General features: G+C 41.1%; 1 protein-coding gene across 1 annotated transcript in view; it reads left to right on the plus strand.

Moving 5' to 3' along the window:
• LOC127653396 (glutamate receptor ionotropic, NMDA 2C-like) overlaps positions 1 to 22,101 on the plus strand; it is a 116,806-nt gene that overhangs the window by 90,761 nt on the left and 3,944 nt on the right. Inside the window, exons 9-13 of the mRNA XM_052140069.1 lie at positions 1,344 to 1,469; positions 1,713 to 1,942; positions 17,742 to 17,902; positions 18,026 to 18,213; positions 19,558 to 19,790. Coding sequence (XP_051996029.1) covers positions 1,344 to 1,469; positions 1,713 to 1,942; positions 17,742 to 17,902; positions 18,026 to 18,213; positions 19,558 to 19,790 — 938 coding nt within the window. The remainder of the gene's footprint in view (positions 1 to 1,343; positions 1,470 to 1,712; positions 1,943 to 17,741; positions 17,903 to 18,025; positions 18,214 to 19,557; positions 19,791 to 22,101) is intronic.

Here is a 22,101-nt window from a genome sequence, read left to right on the forward strand (position 1 = left end):
CTGATGTAATTAACACCCCTGTTCTAGATGTATAACACAGGCTAAATATAGAAAACTACTCAAAAGTTTGATCGAGGACATCTCTCTTTTCTCAGATAAACATCTAGATAATTTTATTGCTCAGCCCTATTGATAACATTGCATTAATCTCTCACAGCAGCCCAATAATCTCAGTGATAGATAGTTAAATTACAGGCTACATTAAAGACACAGAATCTAGTAAGCAGAAATATGAAATTGACCTGGATTTGTTTCTTCAAGTTAGAGGCAGGATTAATGCTGATATCTGGCTTGAGCAAGATAAACTCGAATGAAACGATCAAGCAATTGGCCTTTTTCACTGCGAAAAGCCCTTCCAAGTGCGGCCGAGATGTTCAGGTGTTGAACTGCTGTTTAAGGCATTCTCCACATCCTCCACAGTTGGCGCCAGATCTGCCGCTGCATTCAAGTTTACGTGTGATTTGACGGGAGTCACGAGACTCTCCCTAGCCAATCATGTTGATAGATAAAAATAAAAGCAGGACAGGGAAGTAGCGAAAACAGACGGTGGGAAAATAGCGCAGTAATAGTACAGTTACAGCACTTAAAATATACTCAAGTAAAAGTAAAAGTACATTTCTTGGGAAAAAGTAGTTAATTACAGTAACGTCAGTATTTGTAATTCGTTACTTTACACCCCTGGTAATCAAAATATTTTTTGAATGTAACTTTTGAATGTATTCTAATTACCAATGATTTAAATGTAATTATGTAATCCCTTACATGTATTCCTTTACTCCCCATCCCTGTGTATAGGTTATCAATTACAGTAGCTCATATTTTATTCAAAGTTGTTTACAGTACACTCATTACAGGGCAGTGCCCCCTGGAGTAACCTATGGTTAATTTGGCATGATCAAGTGCAAGGTTAACCTTTTAGTAACCAGCCCAGTTCTTTAACCACTATGCTGCAGTATTATAAACCAGTGTTGGTGCCATCCATCAATTCTTGTGTATATTTTTCTATGACCTTACTGTAAATTTGACTAGAAACATTAATAAAAGTTTTGACAATCTCCCAGAATCCATAATAAAATAGAATAAATAGAATTTTATATGAATTATTTAATACAGAATTTTGTATTCGTCAATTGCAGCAATTGTTTACAGTGCAGGGTCATTCATCTGCATGGGAGAAAATTAATAAATTAATTTGCACTTAATTTAGCTACAGCTACGGTATAACGAGAACTGATATCTTCCTCTATTTTCTCCATGAATTACAATTTTAAAAGGTTTAGTAATCCTACTTGAGTAACAGCTACTTAAATTTCTTCATCTGTGTTTTTCTGTCTCTTTTTCAGAGCCCTACAGCCCAGCGGTGTGGGTGATGATGTTCGTCATGTGTCTTACTGTAGTGGCAGTGACTGTGTTTGTGTTTGAATACTTCAGTCCTGTGGGCTACAACCGCAGTCTGATCAGTGCCAAAGGTCAGTGTTCACTGTCTCAGCTAACACTCCAGGAAATGCGATGGATGTCAGAAATTGTGCTAACCTAAAAGCCTGCTAATCAATAATGAAAAGTTGTATTACCAATGTAAATGTTGATACATATCTCATTCCTCATCCTTTGAACAGACAAGACACAATATATTGTAGATACAGCATATATAGTTTTAAAATGAAATTGATGTCTTCAAGAATCCTAAGGTTGTATCATTTTCTTATTGTTAGATCCAGGTGGGCCAACGTTCACTATCGGAAAGTCGGTGTGGTTACTGTGGGGGATCGTATTCAACAACTCAGTCCCCATTGAAAACCCCAAAGGCACCACCAGTAAGATCATGGTGCTGGTGTGGGCCTTCTTTGCTGTGATCTTCCTGGCCAGTTACACAGCCAACCTGGCAGCCTTCATGATCCAGGAGCAATACATCGACACTGTCTCTGGACTGAGCGACAAAAAGGTAAGAACAGTAAATCTGCCAGCTTCTTTCTTAGCCAAATGGACATTTTGCTGCCATGGTTTTTAATTAAAACTGTCAGTTGTTGGAACTACATGTGCACCTGATCAAATCTGTTGATACGTGAACTTTCTTGATGAAATATAGTTTGATGGAGAGTTAAGTGTGATTAAGAATTACTACATTTTGAAGTTGGAAATAGAGAAAATCAAATCCAAGATCCTGCACACCGTGTCACTAAAGCACACTTAGAATCTGCATACAGTTAAAACATCACCTTTCAAAGTATCCTTAATTTGACTGTGCGTGCATATGCTACGACTGCTATGAGATGCTGGACTATTTCTCTTCAGATGTTTAGACCCATAAATATGTCTTTATATTCCTTCAGACATGAGTTATACAAACGCAGGTATCTCCAGACCCCCTCACACACTTGTATGGAAGTAAACACATGACTAAAGTCTGTGAAGCATAAAAGCACATTGAATTGCACTAATTGAAAAAATAAATGCATTGTATTATCAGTGCTTGCGTTTAAATGCGTTGAATTCACAGTGCTTGAATTTAAATGCATTTAATTTTCAGTGCTTGCATTTTGTGAGGATAAAATGTAACACTGTTGTATTTTTAAGCATTGAATATTTAATTTGGAAACATTTCACAACTAATTTAATTATTAAAAATTCAACAATAAATATTCACCTTCCAAAGTTCATTTCCAAAATATCCAGTTAATTTGAAAATACCATCTAACCAACCCTGGAGTCGTGAGTTTGAATCCAGGGTGTGCTGAGTGACTCCAGCCAGGTCTCCTAAGCAACCAAATTCGCCAGGTTGCTAGGGAGGGTAGAGTCACATGGGGTAACCTCCTCGTGGTCACGAATAGTGGTTTTCGCTCTCAATGGGGCACCATTGAGAAGCCATTGTAAACATATGACATGCAATGCAGGAAGAAATAACATGAGCGCATGCCATGACTTACCCCAATTGATTGATTGTTGGTGTTGTTTGTTGATCCTGAGCGGTGAGGGTTTGAGATCGATGTGAATCCCTCACGCAATTGTTTGTTGTTATGGTTGTTCTTGATAAGCAGTGCTTTGAGAACGATGCAATAATCCGTGCAACCCAGAGGAGAAAAAAAGTTGCACGCTGTATAATGCACACAGTTTAATCGCGATAAAAATAGAACGCGAATGCAAGCGGAAAATACACGTAGTTGAATCGTGATAAGAGAATAATGCGGGGGAATGCACGCTGAAAAATGGCAGATGTTAAGGATTAAAAGCTGAAAACAGATAGATAAGCGATGCTAAAAAAAAAAGCTAACAGGATCTACAACAAGCGATCTAAGTGCTTGTTTGGGAAACAGGCGTTACTCCATCTTAAAATAACGTGCAACGATAGTTTAGATAATTGTTAAAGCTTAAGTTGTAATGATATCTGGAAACCCAGCCCTTGTCTATTAAGATGCTCTTAGCTCTGTACGATTACTCCAGAGCACTCGTAAATCTACACGCAATTTAAAGTACTACTTAAATTATGATGGCTTTGGGAAACGGGAAGCAAAACTAAGATGAATCGTAAGATGTATTGCCTGATCTAGGCTTACGTTGCTTTTGTGAAACGAGGCCCAGTGCAGTGCAGTGCGCTCACATCTGCAATTACAATTGTGTGATTAGAAATTTGAACCCATTCACATGTGAGCGATAATCTTTGTTCCTATCTTGGAATTCTGTTTGCCCGACAAGTCACGCAAGTGAGTCCTTCATCTAGATGATTGACTTGAAGAGAACAAGCTTAAAGATGTTGAACTTTGACAGAGTAGCACTGAAGTCAACATGTTTCTTGTAGAAACACCATGCCATGTGTTCCTCTAATAGACTATTCATTTTAGTCAAGTCGTCACAATTAAAAACAACCAGGGATGACCAAAGTGCTGTACAAAAGCAGGTATAGATAAGAGCAGATTAAAAGAAACAATAAAAGTCAGTCACAGGCAGAAAGATAAAAGTGATATAAACATATCAGAGAAGGGTGCAAGGTAAATTAAAGGCCAATGAAAATAGATATGTTTTAAGCATTGATTTAAAAACTGATTGAGATGCCACAGCTCTAATAGTGAGCGGCAGGCTGTTCCAGAGCTTACGGCAAATGCTCGGTCGCCTCTGTACACTTTGAGGGGCAGTGGTGGCTCAGCAGTTGAGGCTCTGGGTTACTGACCAGAAGGTAACTGTTGGGCCCTTGAGCAAGGCCCTTGACCCTATCTGCTCCAGGGGTGCCGTATCATGGCTGACCCTGCACTCTGATCAGAGAGTCAGAGGGAAAATCAGAGAGTTAAGGAGGTACCTGGTTATTCAATGATTTGTAGACAAATAATACAATCTTAAAATTAATAAAAATTGGGGAAATATATTCATATTTATGGATGCTCATCAGAAGTATAGATGAAGCATTTTGGACTATTTCAAGACGAGATAGAGAAGATTGGTTTACGCCACAGATGTAATATAAGGCGCAAGATTGCCTAGTTCAAAATTGAGCGAAAATTGAGTGATTGAATTGTGACAGCCACAATTTGAGTTCAGCCACTATTTTGCACTCTCTATGTTTTAGTTTCTGTACTTGTAAAAGACTAAAGAATTAAGTCAAGTATGTTTGAAGGTGAATTTAATTTGGTCAGTGCCAAGGGATAGTCTCAGTCTCAGACATCATAAAATGGCCACAGACAATTCACAGCAAGCATGATGTACATTTCAGAACAAATTACAAGAGTTGTGAGAAAATCCACTTTTATTGCAGCTCTTATGAGGTGCACAGGTTTTAAGCACTTTATCAAATAACAAAGTGTTGTTTAGAAGTTACCAGGCTACAACAATGAGCACCTCTATGGAAGAACTAGTCGAAAACTACTTGAATGAGCTACCACTTTGTTGTAGGCCTATGTCATGCCACATTAAATAATAAAAATAAACCATTTGGGGTGAAAGCCTGGTCCTGCTTTCCGTATGTCATAAGTAGTGACCCTCATTTCAATTATATGTCTATATCATTTATAGCCTAATTAAGGTCGCGAGGGTACTGGAGTCTATCCCATCAACGCGGGCTGTATCAAAGCAGGGAAACAACATCTTAACAGGTGGATTAATTTAATATGTAAAATGCAATTATTCAATTTATTAGGGATGGGCATTTTGGTCATTTTGTCTAATCAAGTACTCTGACTAATTACTACTCATCGAGTCTTCGAGGAGTAATGACATGTACGTAACTGTTTATATAATAACATGTCTGACAAAGGTATTTGGCTGCTGCATTGCATCTTGTTGTTCCAGTGTATTGTCAATTAATTATTATAGGCTGTTATAAAATAATCTGTACAAATACTCCAAAATGTACAAAAGATTGCGTAATCAAAATATGATGCATCCTATTTTGTCATTAAGTGAAGATTCACTGCCCAACTCAATGAAATAAATGTGCACAATGCACGTCTTATTCTTAGTTAAAGCACACCAGTTTTTTTCAGTGACTGTCTGAACCATCTATTTCCGGTTGGCTTAACCGGAGATGCTTTAACCATTGTTTTTAATATACGTTTTAAGTTGAAATTATGTTTTGAAGATGCTGCATTCTGTTCCATTTAGCTACACTCTGTCTAGCTGTATGAAACACTCGCAGCATGTTGAGTCCTCTGCTACATGTACCTGGTGTGTGTGCAAGTGTTCGCCTTGGGGAAAACAAATACTCCATTTTGTTTTTGCTGTGATGATTCATGAAGTATTCCATTACATTCAGAGAGTCGGAATTTCCACCTTTCAACTGGGGAAGTGCAACGGAATGACATTGTATGTCAGACTTATAACTTGGAAACTCGTGCAGAAATCTTCAGCTGCTATTTTGTCGTTATGCAGGTGTGTGTTACATCATGCAAACTTGTCGGCACTCAGGGCAGGGAGGTTTACAGTCAGTGACAAACATTCACTTTTATTAAATAATATCCATTAACGAGTAAAAGTTCTTAAATTAAATGATAGTAAATCGTGTTTAGCAAACACGTTTAATTACACTCTCTTTTGTTTATCGTAATGATAGCATTGCAGCATCGTATATCAGTTTGGTTGCTATGAGACATATCTGACAATCAAGGGACCACTCAAAATCACAACGTAATCAATCTGAATAATTAAAAATAAGCTCCCTCTTTGACATGTTTGTGTTTAGTTGTCAGGTAATTGTCACTGAATTTCAAATTAAGTGAAAAGTCAAATCATGCCTGATCACCATCGATCATCGTTTATATGCTGTGATCATTGCTGACACGTCTGAGTATCCGAGTACTCGAGTACTCGTGCTCACCCCTACCATTAATATGATTTTCTGGAACATGTAGTTTTTATCTAAAATTGTACTATGGTGAAAACTGAGCCTTTTATTTATTTATTTGCGTTTCCTGAATTACTTCAATATCTGCGGATTAATGTCCGGTGCTGAAGTAAATAATTCCAAAATTGAGTCTGTCCTCTGCACTTCAGTAAATGTCTGCTTTGGTGCAGCTATGAAATCAGACATCAGAAGACTACAAAAGGACAGTTTGGACTGCTGAGAGGATAATTGGTTGCCCTCTGCCCTCCCTTCAAAAACTGTACATTTCCAGAGTGAGGAAAAAGGCTGTAAAAATCACTCTGTACCCCTCTCACCCAACCCACTACTGAGCACCAGAACCGTCAGGCACAGGAACAGTTTTTCCCTCAGGCTATCCATCTCATGAACAGTTAAAACTGCCCCAATGAGCAATAATTATATGCAATAATCAGCTTAGTCTATTTATATTTATCCAACATACTATACCTCTTCTGTCATACATTCATTGCATCTGCATATAACAGATTTGTATTTGTACATATATATGGTTACATTCATGAATGGCAATTGTTGTTAAAGTTACCAAAAATGCCACTATATTGTGCTTCAGTTCTTGCTCACAGTTTTCCCTTGGCACACCCAAAGCCTTGTTTCTGGCTATGGCTTTCCAATGATCCAAATATATCAATACAAGTTATTAAACGTTCCTTATTCTCTGATAAACTGTGAAAAATACAAGAAAGATACATTTAATTTGCACTTATGACTTTAGAGTGGTTCAAATCCCTCGATAATTTACGAAGTTTTTACTTTATACTTTGATAGCGATGCTTTTTGGGAAACGCAGCATAGAGATGAGTACTACTTTAGTGATACTAACGTGCTACTTAGTACTTCGGGAAACCCAGCCATAGACAAATAAGTGAAATGTGACAAAAACATTTCCAATTTGGGACTGGTCACCCTACTATATTATACGTAATACCTATCTATACAGCAATCAATGCTTCAAACATCAGAGTTATAATAACCTGGACAATGTATCGGCAATCTTTTTGTAAACATTTTTAAAAGCCAATGCATTCCAGATACTGGTCTGCGCTACACTACAATGTAAATGAGTCCGCTCCATGTGGTTCAAAGGGTCACGTTGGGTGCGCAGCTTCGCCACACCTTTTGATAGAGATTTTGATAGCTGACAGCCAAATAAAACCGGCTGTGTGTCTAAGAAGTAGGCTAGGTAATTTTGTGTGCAGATGCGAGGGACATCAATTGGCTATTTCTAAAACAGACAACTAATATTTCTGTGGCACACATAGGTTGCACCTATGCATACGCAGAAGAAGTTGGCACGAAGCCCTGTCTATATACCCTTCCCTGACTAGTATGTTTCTGTCGCAGGCATTCCTTAGTCCGGTTATTTGATGAAAGAGATAATATGTAGTTGCAATAAATGCTGAGCAGCGGTGGATAATCATTCTGTTGCACGGCACTGAGGAACTGATGTTGGGTTGACCAATGACGGGTTGACCAATAAGTGGAGTGGTGCGTTTTATGCCCACCCACATGCGCAAATCAAATATTTATCTATTTTCTACTCATGAACGATTTTGAAAAACCCATCCATCCATCCATCCATCCATCCATCTTCAACCGCTTATCCGAAGTCGGGTCGCGGGGGCAGCTGCTCCAGCAGGGGGCCCCAAACTTCCCTATCCCGAGCCACATTAACCAGCTCTGACTGGGCTGACCCGAGGCATTCCCAGGCCAGTGTGGAGATGTAATCTCTCCACCTAGTCCTGGGTCTTCCCGAGGCCTCCTCCCAGCTGGACGTGCCTGAAACACCTCCCTAGGGAGGCGGCCAGGGGCATCCTTACCAGATGCCCAAACCACCTCAACTGACTCCTTTCAACGCAAAGGAGCAGCGGCTCTACTCCGAGCTCCTCACGGATGACTGAGCTCCTCACCCTATCTCTAAGGGAGAAGCCCGCCACCCTTCTGAGGAAGCCCATTTCGGCCGCTTGTACTCGCGACCTACTTCTTTCGGTCATGACCCAACCTTCATGACCATAGGTGAGGGTAGGAACAAAAATTGACCGGTAGATCGAGAGCTTTGCCTTTCGGCTCAGCTCTCTTTTCGTGACAACGGTGCGATAGAGCGAGTGCAATACCGCCCCTGCTGCCCCGATTCTCCGGCCAACCTCCCGCTCCATTGTCCCTCACTCGTGAACAAGACCCCGAGGTACTTGAACTCCTTCACTTGGGGCAAAACCTCATTCCCTACCTGGAGTACGCACTCCATCGGTTTCCTGCTGAGAACCATGGCCTCAGATTTAGAGGTGCTAATCCTCATCCCAGCTGCTTCACACTCGACTGCCAAGCGATCCAGTGAGAGCTGAAGGTCACGGACCGATGATGACATGAAGACAACATCATCTGCAAAAGCAGCGATGAGATCCCCAGCCCACCGAACCGCACACCTTCCCCACCCCGACTACGCCTCGATATCCTGTCCATGAATATCACAAACAGGATTGGTGACAAAGCGCAGCCTTGGCGGAGACCAACCCCACATGGAATGAACTCGACTTTGTGCCGAGGACCCGGACACAGCCCTCGCTTTGGACATACAGGGATTGGATCGCCCTAAGAAGGGACCCCCCACCCCGTACTCCAGCAGCACCTCCCACAGTCTCTCCGGGGGACCCGGTCATACGCCTTCTCCAGATCCACAAAACACATGTAGACCGGATGGGCATACTCCCAGGCCCCCTCCAGGATCCTTGCGAGAGTAAAGATCTGGTCCGTCGTTCCACGGCCAGGACGAAAACCGCATTGTTCCTCTTCAATCTGAGGTTCGACAATCGGCCGAACCCTCCTCTCCAGCACCTTGGAGTAAACTTTACCAGGGAGGCTGAGAAGTGTGATACCCCAGTAGTTGGCACACACTCTCTGATCCCCCTATTTGAAGAGGGGAACCACCACCCCGTTCTGCCACTCCTTAGGCACTGTCCCAGATTTCCACGCAATGTTGAAGAGGCATGTCATCCATGACACCACCTCCACAGCCAGAGCTTTCAGCATTTCTGGTCGGATCTCATCAATCCCCGGGGCTTTGCCACTGCGGAGTTGTTTGACTACCTCAGTGACCTCCCCCATGGAAATAGAATCTGATCCCCCATCATCCTCCGGCTCTGCCTCTACCATAGAGGGCGTGTTGGGATTTAGGAGTTCTTCAAAGTGTTCCTTCCACCGCCCAATAACCTCCTCGGTTGAGGTCAACAGCGTCCCATCTTTGCTGTATACAGCTTGAATGGTTCCCGTTTCCCCTCCTAAGGTGGTGGACGGTTTTCCAGAAGCACTTTGGTGCGGACCGAAAGTCCTTCTCCATGGCTTCTCCGAACTTTTCCCACACCCACTGCTTTGCCTCCCTCACGGCCGAGGCCGCAGCCCTTCGGGCCTGTCGGTACCTTGCAACTGCCTCCGGAGACCTCTGGGACAACAAATCCCGGAAGGCCTCTTTCTTCAGTCGGACAGCTTCCTGACCACCAGTGTCCACCACGGTGTTCGAGGGTTACCACCCCTTGCGGCACCTAAAACCTTGAGGCTGCAGCTCTCCACCGCGGCCGGCAATGGAAGCTTTGAACATTGCCCACTCGGTTCAATGTCCCCAACCTCCGCAGGGATGCCTGAAAAGCTCCGCCGGAGGTGTGAGTTGAAGATCTCGCGGACAGGGACCTCCTCCAAACGTTCCCAGTTCACCCGCACTACTCGCTTGGGCTTCCCAGGTCTGTCCAGAATCTTTCCCCACCCCCTGACCCAACTCACCACCAGATGGTGATCGGTTGACAGCTCTGCCCCTCTCTTTACCCGAGTGTCCAAAACATATGGCCTCAGATCCGACGACACGATTACAAAATCGATCATCGACCTTCGGCCTAGGGTGCTCTGGTACCACGTACACTTATGAGCATCCTTATGTTCGAACATTTGTTATAGATAATCCATGACTAGCACAGAAATCTAATAACAAACATCCACTTGAGTTCAGATCAGGGAGGCCGTTCCTCCCAATCACGCCTTTCCAGGTGTCCCTGTCATTTCCCACGTGTGCGTTGAAGTCACCCAGCATCACTATGGAGTCCCCTACTGGGGCCCTATTCAGGACTCCATTCAGGGTCTCCAAGAAGGCCGAATACTCTGAACTGCTGTTCGGTGCATATGCACAGACAACAGTCAGAGTTTTCCCCCCCACAACCCGTAGGCGTAGAGAGGCGACCCTCTCGTCCACCGGGGTAAACTCCAACGTAGTGGCGCTCAGCCGGGGACTCGTGAGTATCCCCACACCCGCCCGTCGCCTCACACCCTGGGAAACTCCAGAGAAGAATAGAGTCCATCCCCTATCCAGGAGTACGGATCCAGAGCCAAAACTGTGCGTCGATGTAAGCCCCACCAGATCCAACTGGTAGCGCTCCACCTCCCTCACTAGTTCGGCTCCTTCCCCCAGTGAGGTGACATTCCACGTCCCCAGAGCAAGCCTTTGCTGCCCGGGTCTGGTCTGTCGAGGCCCACGGCCTTCACTGCCGCCCATATGGCAGCGCACCCGACTCCTGCGGTTCCTCCAATGGGTGGTGGGCCCAAGGGATGTAGAGGGGGGTTCCACGTTGCTTCTTCGGGCTGTGCCCGGCCGGGCTCCGTGACAAGCCCGGCCACCAGGCGCTCGCCGACGAGCCCTCCATCTGGGCCTGGCTCCAGACAGGGGCCCCGGGCTTCCTCCGGGCAGGGTAACTCCTCCTCTTGCCGTTTTATCCATAAGTCATTTTGAACCATTCTTAGTCTGGCCCCTCACCTGAGACCACTTTGCCTTGGGAGACCCTACCAGGAGCACATGGCTCCAGACAACACAACCCTCAGGATTATAAGGGCACACAAACCTCTCCACCACGATAAGGTGCTGGTTCCCGGAGAGGATTTTGAAAAACGAACTATCAAAACGTACTCGGCTGTTCTGTAGCTTTGGTCTTCAGCAGTCAACACCCGACTGCATTGCACCACCTACTGGTGAGAATGAGTAGCATCAATTGGAGATTGTGCATCGGTACTCTGCTGCTTTTCCTGCATTTCCCGGATGTGGAAGTTTGACTTTCCAACCGAATTTGAATCACTGAGTTTGAGGAAGCGTATTTTGTTTAGCGAAATAGAACAGGCTGAATTTTCGGAAACTCTAGATGGTATTTTCAAATTAACTGAATATTTTGGAAATTAACTTTGGAAGGTGAATATTTAATGTAAATTTTTTAATAATTAAATGAATTATTCAATGCTTAAAAATACAACAATTTAAAATTTCAGTCTCCCAAAATGCAAGCACTGTAAATGCAACTCATTTAAACACTGATAATACAATGCATTTATTTTTTTGATTAGAGCAATTCAACATGCTTTTATACTTCAAAGACTTTAGTCATGAATTTACTTCCATACATGTGTTCTTGATGTGCACATCCACTGTTGTTGTTTTCACCTTCACAGTTGTTTCCCGGCAATTACATTCTTCTTCTAGCACTTCTTCGTGACGGCAACAGCGGTGAGAGTTGCCAACTTGCAGGCCCACTAATTAGTGCAAATAATTCCAGGCGCATGTGCATAATGTTCAGATTACGCAATGTTAGAAAAATCAGGCCGCACACGTTCAGTACACTCTGCTGATGATTACATTTGCATCATGTGTCCTGTACGCAGATGCCTAATATTCACGTCTAATCGAAGTTTACTTTGGGCTTAATATGTGCTATTCTAATGAGACATCATAAAAATAGGTACTACATTATATCATGCATTTGAACTCCTAACACTAAATATTAAGCTTTGGCATGTAAATTGTGCCATATTGTTTGTGCTACAGACATGGTACCTCAAGTCAGATATGTGGCTTGTTTAGGAGAGAGCAGCCATTATTAAGTGATCAAACTTACCCTTTTTTTTGCTTGGATGACCATAAAACAGGCATAAAAACCCTTACACTCGCATTGAAACAGGGACCACACTATCATAGACAATTATGTCTACTATATGTCTACTATTATAAGCTAATTTTCTCACCTGTATCCTAATTCAATTTAGCCTAAGGATGCTAGCTTACTAGTCATAAGTCGTGTGACACGTTGGAGATCAAGACCTTAGGGTAATTCTGATTTGATCTGGCATTTGGCAGTGTATGGGCACGTCATAGCAAGGTGACTAGGAATGATACGGAAAGTTATTGCAATTGACAACACTCAGATGAAAAAATAAAAAATAAATAAATAAAAAAAGGAAGGAAAAAACTATTTCTGTGAAAAAATGACTTTGAGCTGCAACACTGTCACTTAAGAGCCATATAAATCTTGCAAAGACGCTGGTTGAGTACCAAGAAATACTGATTGCAAGATGCTTTTGTATGCCTGGAAGCGTTATTAAAGAAAATACCTGAAGGGCAAAATATATCCTTAGGGTAAGAATGCTTCCAGATCAGTTAAATAGCACTGTTGCTTTCAAACGTTTCTTAAACTTTGATAATAGCAGCTGTTTGCAGCTGCCACATTTACATTTTTATATTTTATTAATTATATATTATACAACAAGAATATTATTTTTAGGTTATTTTTGGTAAATTAATAAAATACTGCATGAAGGCTTCATAGGCTATATTATTTAAGTTATTTAATTGAAATTTCAGTTCAATCATTTACATTATTTCAGAAATCTTAACATTATTACTAATGCTGTCAGTAAATTTTTAAATCATGATTAATCGTATAATTTTTCGTAGTTAATCGTGAATAATCACAGATTTTGAAAGTGCTGAAATTTGACACTATATATACATCTTTTCCTGTCAAAATGCATTTATTTCTATGAAGAAAACAATATGTAAAAATAATGCTTTATTTACATTTTCCAAACAAAGCCTTCCGCAGTATAAAGATAGAAATGCACTAAAATAGCACCAATTAAAGTAACATTAAATGTTTCACTAAGTCTAATTGGGAGTTTGACTAATTTAAAGAACTAGTGTCCCCATAGTTTACATATTCATTGCAATGAGCATCAAATCTCTTAAACTCTCATCCTCCAAAATATTAATCAGCCAATAGACTGTGGCTATGCACATTGTTAGAGCAACTGTAAAGATGCGTTCATGATTCGCATCAGGACATCTGCGCCAGAGTCAAGCGCCGCTTTGAACTCCACATGAAAAGCGCTTGCATCTTCCTCAAATATAGGAAAGGGAATTAGAGGTGGTGTTGGGTGGTATAGGTTGGGAGACAGTGTTGGAAAATATCTTTACTTCATCAATCACCAATTAATTAACTTTAACTTATGTCACAGGACATATTGGAAACCACTTAAACGAAATCGCTCTAAAATCAGGTCGTCTAGGAGTCACTTTGTGCCAGGTTCTCCACAAACATGCAGTGCGTGATGGGAGAGGGGCAGCACTCATCCGGCCGCACCCCGGCCACGTCTTGAATGGCTCTCCTCGCCGGGCCCTTGCGGACCGTTTATCCTGGTTTAATCAGAGTCCCGCGGCGCTGCGGTATCGTTACGTTTAGTGGGGATTCTGACATATGGGATGAGTTCAGTCATAATAAGGACATACTGGACACCACTTAAAATGAAATTGCTCCAAAATCAGGTCGTCTACGTGTTATTTAGCATCTGGTTCTCCACAAATATGCGGTGCGTGATGGGAGAGGGGCGGCACTCATTTGGTCGCACCCTGGCCCCATCTCGAATGGCTCTCCTCACCGCGCCCTCGTGTGCTGACTATACCAGGCCAATCAGAGCGTGGTATCGTTACATTTAGGGGGGATTTTGACATATGGGATGAGTTCAGTCATAATCCCACAGATAGTAGCTTCGCACCAGTGGCTCCTCAGACAAGCACACACCCTAAATGTCTGAACCCATGTTTCCTCTCGTATGGAGCAGGATTACCATTGCAACAACACCTCATCAGTAGAGTAAAACTAACCTGTCTCACGATGGCCTATTCCAAGCTCTATCAGTCCCTACTGTACTTTATGCCCACACCAACAGATAGGTAGTTTCTTACATATGTTTTGGGAGTGCGAAAATGTCAAGGTCTTTTGGAAGGATATTTGCTCTAGCATATCTGAGCTGATTGGTTTTGTTATTCCTGTTGACACAGTATTACTCCTGTTAAATGATGATTCCAAACAGAACCTCTCTAAAATACAAAAGATGATTTGGCTTGCCGGCCTAACGCCTGCAAATATATATAGCAGAGTGGTGGCTCCCACCACATACCCTTAGTTTGAAACAATGGTTGACACAACTCAGAGTTATAATTTTATTGGAGCTTTCCACTGCTCGCATCAATAAGGCAAAATCTTCTACCCTAATAGCTTGGCGTGATGCCGCAAAGACAGTTTTTAGGTTATTAAATCCCAAGTAGCAGAGCTCATGTACTACTGTACAGATGTTTATGGGGTTTGTCAAAAAAGAAAAGTGCTTGCAGACAAAACGTCTCAGTTTGCGTTTTTGTTATAGTTAAGACCTGAAGTGTTTCTGTTTTAATTAAGATGCGCCTTACTTAGGTAGAAAAATACTTGATTTCTATCACAAGTTCCATCTGGGCTTGTTTTGTAAAACAAATAGCATTAAAAGATGTCCTTTCTCCATCATTTTATTACTAACACGAAAGTGTTTTGTGTGTGTGTGTGTTGTGAAGTGTGCATCAGTGTAATGACTGTGGGAAGACATGGTACAAAGGTTCCACCCTTCCAACTAGTGTTTATGCTGTATTAACGGCAAACGCATTAAATCGCGATTAAGAAAAATGAATGCATTAAACTTTAATTAATTGCATGCTTTAAACGAGTCTCTGTGATATTACATTTACATTACATTTATGCATTTGGCAGATGCTTTTATCCAAAGCGACTTACAGTGCACTTTTTACAGGGACAATCCCCCGGAGCAACCTGGAGTTAAGTGCCTTGCTCAAGGACACAATGGTGGTGGCTGTGGGGATCGAACCAGCGACCTTCTGATTAACAATCATGTGCTTCAGCCCACTACACCACCACAACTTCTGGTCCTAGATATGACTCGGGTCCCACTGTCAATGTAATTCTATGGGATGTTTTTGCCTGTTTTATGGTCTGCCAGGTGTAAAACTTAAGTACAATTGTTTAGAAAATCAACAGCACACCTTTTCTCTACAAGCTACACAATTTGAGGATTCATTCATGTCTGTAGCACAAATGGTGCGGGTCAAGTTATGCACCAATGTTTAACTGTCTAAAACCTAAGTATTAGCAATAGTAATAGTGTATTAGCAAACATCACTTATTATTGCATGGGAAGAAAATGTAACTCAAGTGACATGGATGCATCACTGAAATACTGCATAAATCTAAGTGAGATGAATGCACACCACAGTGCTTTCAAAACAGATGTAGACCCATAATACCTTTGAAGACAGTTCTGTGCTGCAATACTTTTTCTTAGTTAGCAAATAAGGCAAATAGAAAAGAACACGTATGCTCTTCTCTTCCCTTGAACGACAGCAAACCAAGGTTACCTACATTACAGAACAAGTATTCATGCCTTGAGTCCTAAAGTTCTGTCTTAGTGAGTTTATTGCATTTATTTGATATTAAATTAACAGCACTTAATGAACCTGACCGGAATCATGTAAAAACTAAATGAGGAGAGATTTAAGACGGGTTGTTTGGCAAGGTAGGTGAGATAATTTCCACTCGTACAGCACAAGTTGAGGTTCAAATGTCATCAGAATTTGAGCAGAGCAGGGAATTATTTGGCTGAGAAGCACTTGGGGGTTGAGACAGAAAGAGCGTTGATGACCCAATATGGCTTTTGTCCGAGTTATCACAGCAGTCAATTTTTCCCCCAGTTTTTCTGAGGATTAATCCTACTCATATCCTTGCTGCTGCTTGGATTTAGATTAGGTTTAACGTGACGTTTGGCGATACAGAATTGTGAGAATCCTTGGATGAGACAAATTCCCATACAGAAATCCAGCTTTAAGAAAAGCGTAATCACACTCAGTAGGGTTCCCAGCCAAAGCCATTATACTGTTTTATCGAATAGTAGTGAAGAAATCTATTAAAATGTTGTACTAATTCTTAATTGAGTAACTCATCCAGAAAATATTTTTTTTAAAGATTCCAGAATTATCCGGGTTTAACCTCCTGAGACCAGAGCATGACTACTGTGTGCATTTTCCATTTCCATTTTAATTCGTAACTAATAACACCTAATAAACAAGCAATAATAATAATAATTCTAAGAGAAAATAGTTTTCCTTCAAATGTTTGTCCACATATGTGGACAGCAGAACTAAGCTGTGAAATGTTAAACAGAGCTATAGAAAGTCTAAGTCTAGAATTTGTTCATTATATTGTTTATTGTGTTTCGATGTGTGTTGGTCATTCATATGTTTGAGATGTTACAGACATTACATCAGAAAGTATCATAATTATTTCTGATTTAAAGTAATCTATGTCAATCTATGTACTGATTTCCATCGTCCCATGTCTGCCAAACATGTTGAGTCGTCCAAACATCTGCAGCCTGAAACTTTTTGATCGGAAGTTTGGAGTGAATGCACTTAGCTGCATAGAGAGATATAGGATGCTCCCTAGCTCCCTATATAGTGAACGACTTAACCTCCAGTGTGCTGTCTGTCTGCAATGGTCTCAGAACAGTTCTAAATGCTCCTTATTTTCATCCTAACTCCATACTCCAGATTTATTTCTGCTTTTGGATAAACCCATTGATTCTCAATGTGAAAATGCACAGTAAATATATAGGAATGCATTTACAAATGTTAATTAATAGAACCGTATTGTACAGTGATCAAATCAAATGTATATTAAAATGACCCAAAGATGTGTTAATGTTGGAAGATATTCAAAATAAGATTTTTGAGAGAAAAATATCCCACAAGCCACATATGTGGACATGTTTATTGTGGCGGCTGTGGCTCAGGTGGTAGAGCGGGTTTGTCCACTAATCGCAGGGTTGGTGGTTCGATTCCCGGCCCACATAAGTCATCATGCTGAAGTGTCCTTGGCCAAGACACTGAACCCCAAGTTGCTCCCAATGGCAGGCTAGCGCCTTGCATGGCAGGTGTGTGTGTGTGTGTGTGTGTGTATGAGGTGCAGAGTTTACCATTTACCATTAGCGCGCTGGTGTGTGAAAAAATTATTTTTTTTAAAGTGCCATATCAAACAAAACTAGAGACGCTACTTTTTACACCCAAACAGGTTATAATGGAAAAAACGTAGAGGTTTCTTACCAAAAGGAACACCCATAACCAACTTGTATTGAGCCTAGAATATTCCTCTAATGAAGTTAGATTTCTGAGCTAAATATGCTAACTTGCTAAAATGTTTGATTTCAGTTCCAGAAACCGCAAGACCAGTATCCTCCATTTCGGTTTGGTACAGTGCCCAATGGCAGCACAGAACGCAACATACGGAGCAATTATCCGGAGATGCACTCCCACATGGTGAAGTACAACCAGAAAGGTGTGGAAGATGCCCTCAACAGTCTCAAGACAGGGTATATTCACTGTGCATTGAACAGTTGTTGACTTAAAAGTATTGTAACCTTAAAGTTAAGCATAAAGGTATAAGTAACTTAACAGAGGTAGAATCAGAATGTGTTGTTTCTTTACTGCTACAGGAAACTGGATGCCTTCATATACGATGCAGCTGTGCTTAATTACATGGCTGGTAAAGATGAAGGGTGTAAACTTGTGACCATTGGTAGCGGGAAGGTATTTGCTACCACAGGCTATGGTATCGCCCTTCAAAAAGAATCTCGCTGGAAGCGCCCCATAGACCTAGCTCTTCTTCAGTTCCTTGCTGACGGTAAGCTCAATTAGCTCCTCTGATTGGATCCAATTCCATGGTCGCAGAGCTTTGTAATGCCTTTAGTCAACAAAGCGTACAAGCGTACATCTTTTGGTCCTCTGTATGTTCAAATGGTGAAATTCTGAAGACAGAACAGTACGTGAAGATACTGTGTAGAACAGGGGTCGGGAACCTTTTTTCATTAAGGAAACAATTTGGTAATTTTTGGTTGATGCATTTTTTCGAAAGAGTCATACCACAAATGAATAATTTACTATTTTAAATTTTTTATATTGTCCATATACTACTCAAAAATAAACAAATATACAAAAAGTAATAGGTAACATGTTGCAATATGGAATTGAGTACACATGTTTTTGCGGGTCTCCATAAAAGTTCAACAAACCGTGAATCAGACACAAGCATTGACGGCTTTCTTTTGTCTGTCCTTAAAAATATAATAAAGTGTTCCTTCAAGCGCGTCTTTTTGACTAACAGCATTTCTTGTCATGTGTCACTCTGAGACGTCTTACAAATCACCCTCCTGTTGCAGTTAGATGAGCAAAATTACTCGTGCATGAAATACATTTGGATGAGGAGCTCGTGAACTGGATTGAGCCTTGTCGCATTTTGCGGGTGGCGGGTGCTATATCAGGCTATATTTTTATGCTATAACATAAAAAATAATGAATGTTCATAAAATCGCTCTTAGAAAATGCTCTTAAAAGCTAAGATCAATAGTTATTGGGAAACGAGGCCCAGAAACTCTATGCGTGTGTGTTTTGGAGAAGCGCTTTCATTGTACTCGTGAACAGCAGAGCTCACTGCGCACATATAAAATCAGACACGCAACGGCAGCTTTTCTGTCGTCTGTTCTTAAAAATAGAATCACGTTTTGTCAAATGCATGCCTTTGTGTCTAATTTCTTGTAATATATCACTCCGTGAAGTCTTATAGGTTGCCCTCCATAGTGGCTGGTACATCAGCAAAATACTCTGCATGAAAAATCTGCATTTGGCGGGTGTTCATTTCAAACCTTGTTCACCAGGAGTAGGCTGTACGACAAACTTGGATGAAAGAAATCAAAACAGTGTCATTGGCTTTGCAATCGCACCCACACTTTCTGCTGGAAAATTCTCTCTAGAAATGTTTAAGGATTCATGTGTTTGTGAATGGTGAGACACCCGGCAAGCCACTTGATTTTTAACAAAGTGCCACTTGTGGCTCATGAGCCATAGGTTCCTGACCCCTGGCGTATATGAAGCACCATTATTTCCCTCTCTAACATTCTGGTCATGTCATTTCAGCTAAAGGAGCTCTGCTTCATAATGATTTCTGACTGAGATTTATTATGTATCACAGGTGACACTCAGAAGCTGCAGACGGTATGGCTGACTGGGATCTGTCGTAACGAGAAAAAGGAGGTCATGAGCTCGAAGCTCGACATTGACAACATGGCTGGAGTGTTCTACATGCTTCTAGTTGCTATGGGTCTCAGTCTGCTGGTCTTTGCCTGGGAACATCTACTTTACTGGAAGTTACGACATTCTGTCCGCAAGTCTGAACGTTTGGAATTCTTATTGGCCATTAGCAGGGTACATTTAAGAGCATATTTAAGTTATCCTGTGGAAATTTCACTTTTATTCTTTAATGTTAATTATATTTTTTTTTATGTAAAATGTGTATTGCTTTGAACAAGGTTCAACAATCAATTACAAATTATTCCTCTGCCTGGTGTACAATAATGAATAACTCATCCATAAATGTTTACATAAATGTTTTTTACACTCAGAATGTGCCAGCAAGGAAATAGTGCCAATGGAGTTGTATTAAGAATGGTTAAGTACCTTGAAATTTTAGCAGACTTTAGAAACATAAACATTGGTGAAAATTGATTTTCAGTGGGAACTCCAGGCCGTGAACCAAATGTCAAGGGCACAGCCACTTGAGCCACTTGATTCTTTGGGTCTTAGCTGAGCTGCCTAAGCTTTTTCTTAAGCAGATCTTTAATTTAAGGCCAGCTTTAAAGGTAAAATTCAACTGTCAGGGGGAAAAAAGAAAATGCATTGGCTACTACTTTTCTATTGGCTAATTACAATACATCTGTCACTGATAGTTCTCCAGGTAATTAATCTCACTTAGTTTGTAACATGAGCTTATATTGAAAATGGATGTGATAAAGGTGAATCATGCAAGATATTTATTCATCTATGTCAGACATGGGCAAATTACACCCAGCATGCCGGATCCGTCCCTCCACATGGTTTAATAAGGCCTGCGGGCCCGGCTCATTTATCCTAAAAGCGTTTTTTTTTTCAATGGATATTTTTGTTATCTTGCATTGGGACCTAACGCACCACCACAAGCATGTAACATGCTCAGGGTTGCCAGAGAAGAGATGCAAACCCACAAATTGGAGATTTATACCTCCGCAAATTGGAAATATTCTGCCTAATTTTATATTTATTTTGTGCAATCTGGCAACCATGCATGTGAGTGTCGTCTTTCTAGCTCCCACATTCCCCTTTGAACAAAATGAGCGATCTCTAGTACGATATTCTGCTCAAAGTGTTTAGACGGCCACTCCATGTCCATCCTTAAGGCTGTTTGGTGCTACTAAGTTTGCCAGTAAACCTTCTCATTGATGAACTTGAATAAATCCAAAAATAGATCTTGGCACTCTGAGAGGTAATCATTGACTAAGCAAAAGCAGGCGAGAGACGAATATATTTATTATTATTATTATTATTTTCTTCTTTTTTTATGATACTTTTTTAATTGATTCATCTATTAAAAAAAGAAAAGAAAAACATATACAAACAGATTCAATATTTAACCCCCACTATGTCTGAATTAAACACTGGACTTTTGTCCATACCAAGTGCAAATGCAAAATAACGGGGTGTAACTTAACTTCTCCAGTTATTTTGATAGAAAGGCTTTGCAATTGTAAAATAGAGGCAAGAACTTTCTATTCAATACAAAACCAGGGAGGGGTTCTCTCAGGTAAAAGCAACTAATGAGCCAAATGTCTGAGACAGAATGCATAATAATAAAATTAAATCTTAGGTAGGCCTAGCCCACCTTTGTCAATTGGCCTATGTAACTTATTGAAATGTAATCTGGGACATTTACCATTCCAAATTAAGGGCTTTGCTATGCTGTCAAATTGCTTGAAATAAGTGAGGGGAACATCTACACTACAGGGAGAGACTGCAGCATGCCCTTTTTGGGCCACTAGAAGTCGCCCGGCTGAAAAGCAGTTACTGGGCAGTTTCGAATTTAGACCAATTGACTCCGTATCCTGAGAATTTAGAAAAGGAATGAATAATTCTGTAGAGGCAAGGCATAGATCTAGTGGGGTCAGAGACAAGTAATAAAATATAATCTGCCTACAGCAAAAGCTTATGTGCCACATCTCCCGCCACCACCCATGGAAAATCATCTTCCTTCCTTTCCTATCGCAGCTGCTAAGGGTTCCAGGGCAAGACAGAACAATAATGGGAAAGAGGGCGACTCAGCCGGGGGCCCCTATCCAGAGCAAAATAATCTGAAATTAATCAATTTGTTTGTACCACCGCTACTGTGTGTTTATAAAGTAACTTAATCCATCCAATAAAAGTATTCCTGAACCCATATATTTCCAAAATCTTAAAAAGATAATCCCATTCTACCATATCAAACGCCTTTTCGGCGTCAAGTGAGATGGCAGCGACCAGAGTCTGATCATTCGCCACTGACCACATGATATTGATGAAACACCTAATGTTATCAGAAGAGCTGCAGCCTCGAATAAATCCACCTGATCTATATGTATAAGAGATGTCATAATTGTATTATTTGGTTAGCCAGAATTTTTGACAATATTTAAACGTCTAGCTGGATCAGGGAAATTGGATGGTACTG

This window comes from Xyrauchen texanus, chromosome 12 (genome assembly GCF_025860055.1).
Source record: "Xyrauchen texanus isolate HMW12.3.18 chromosome 12, RBS_HiC_50CHRs, whole genome shotgun sequence".
In the NCBI taxonomy this organism is placed as follows: Eukaryota; Metazoa; Chordata; class Actinopteri; order Cypriniformes; family Catostomidae; genus Xyrauchen; species Xyrauchen texanus.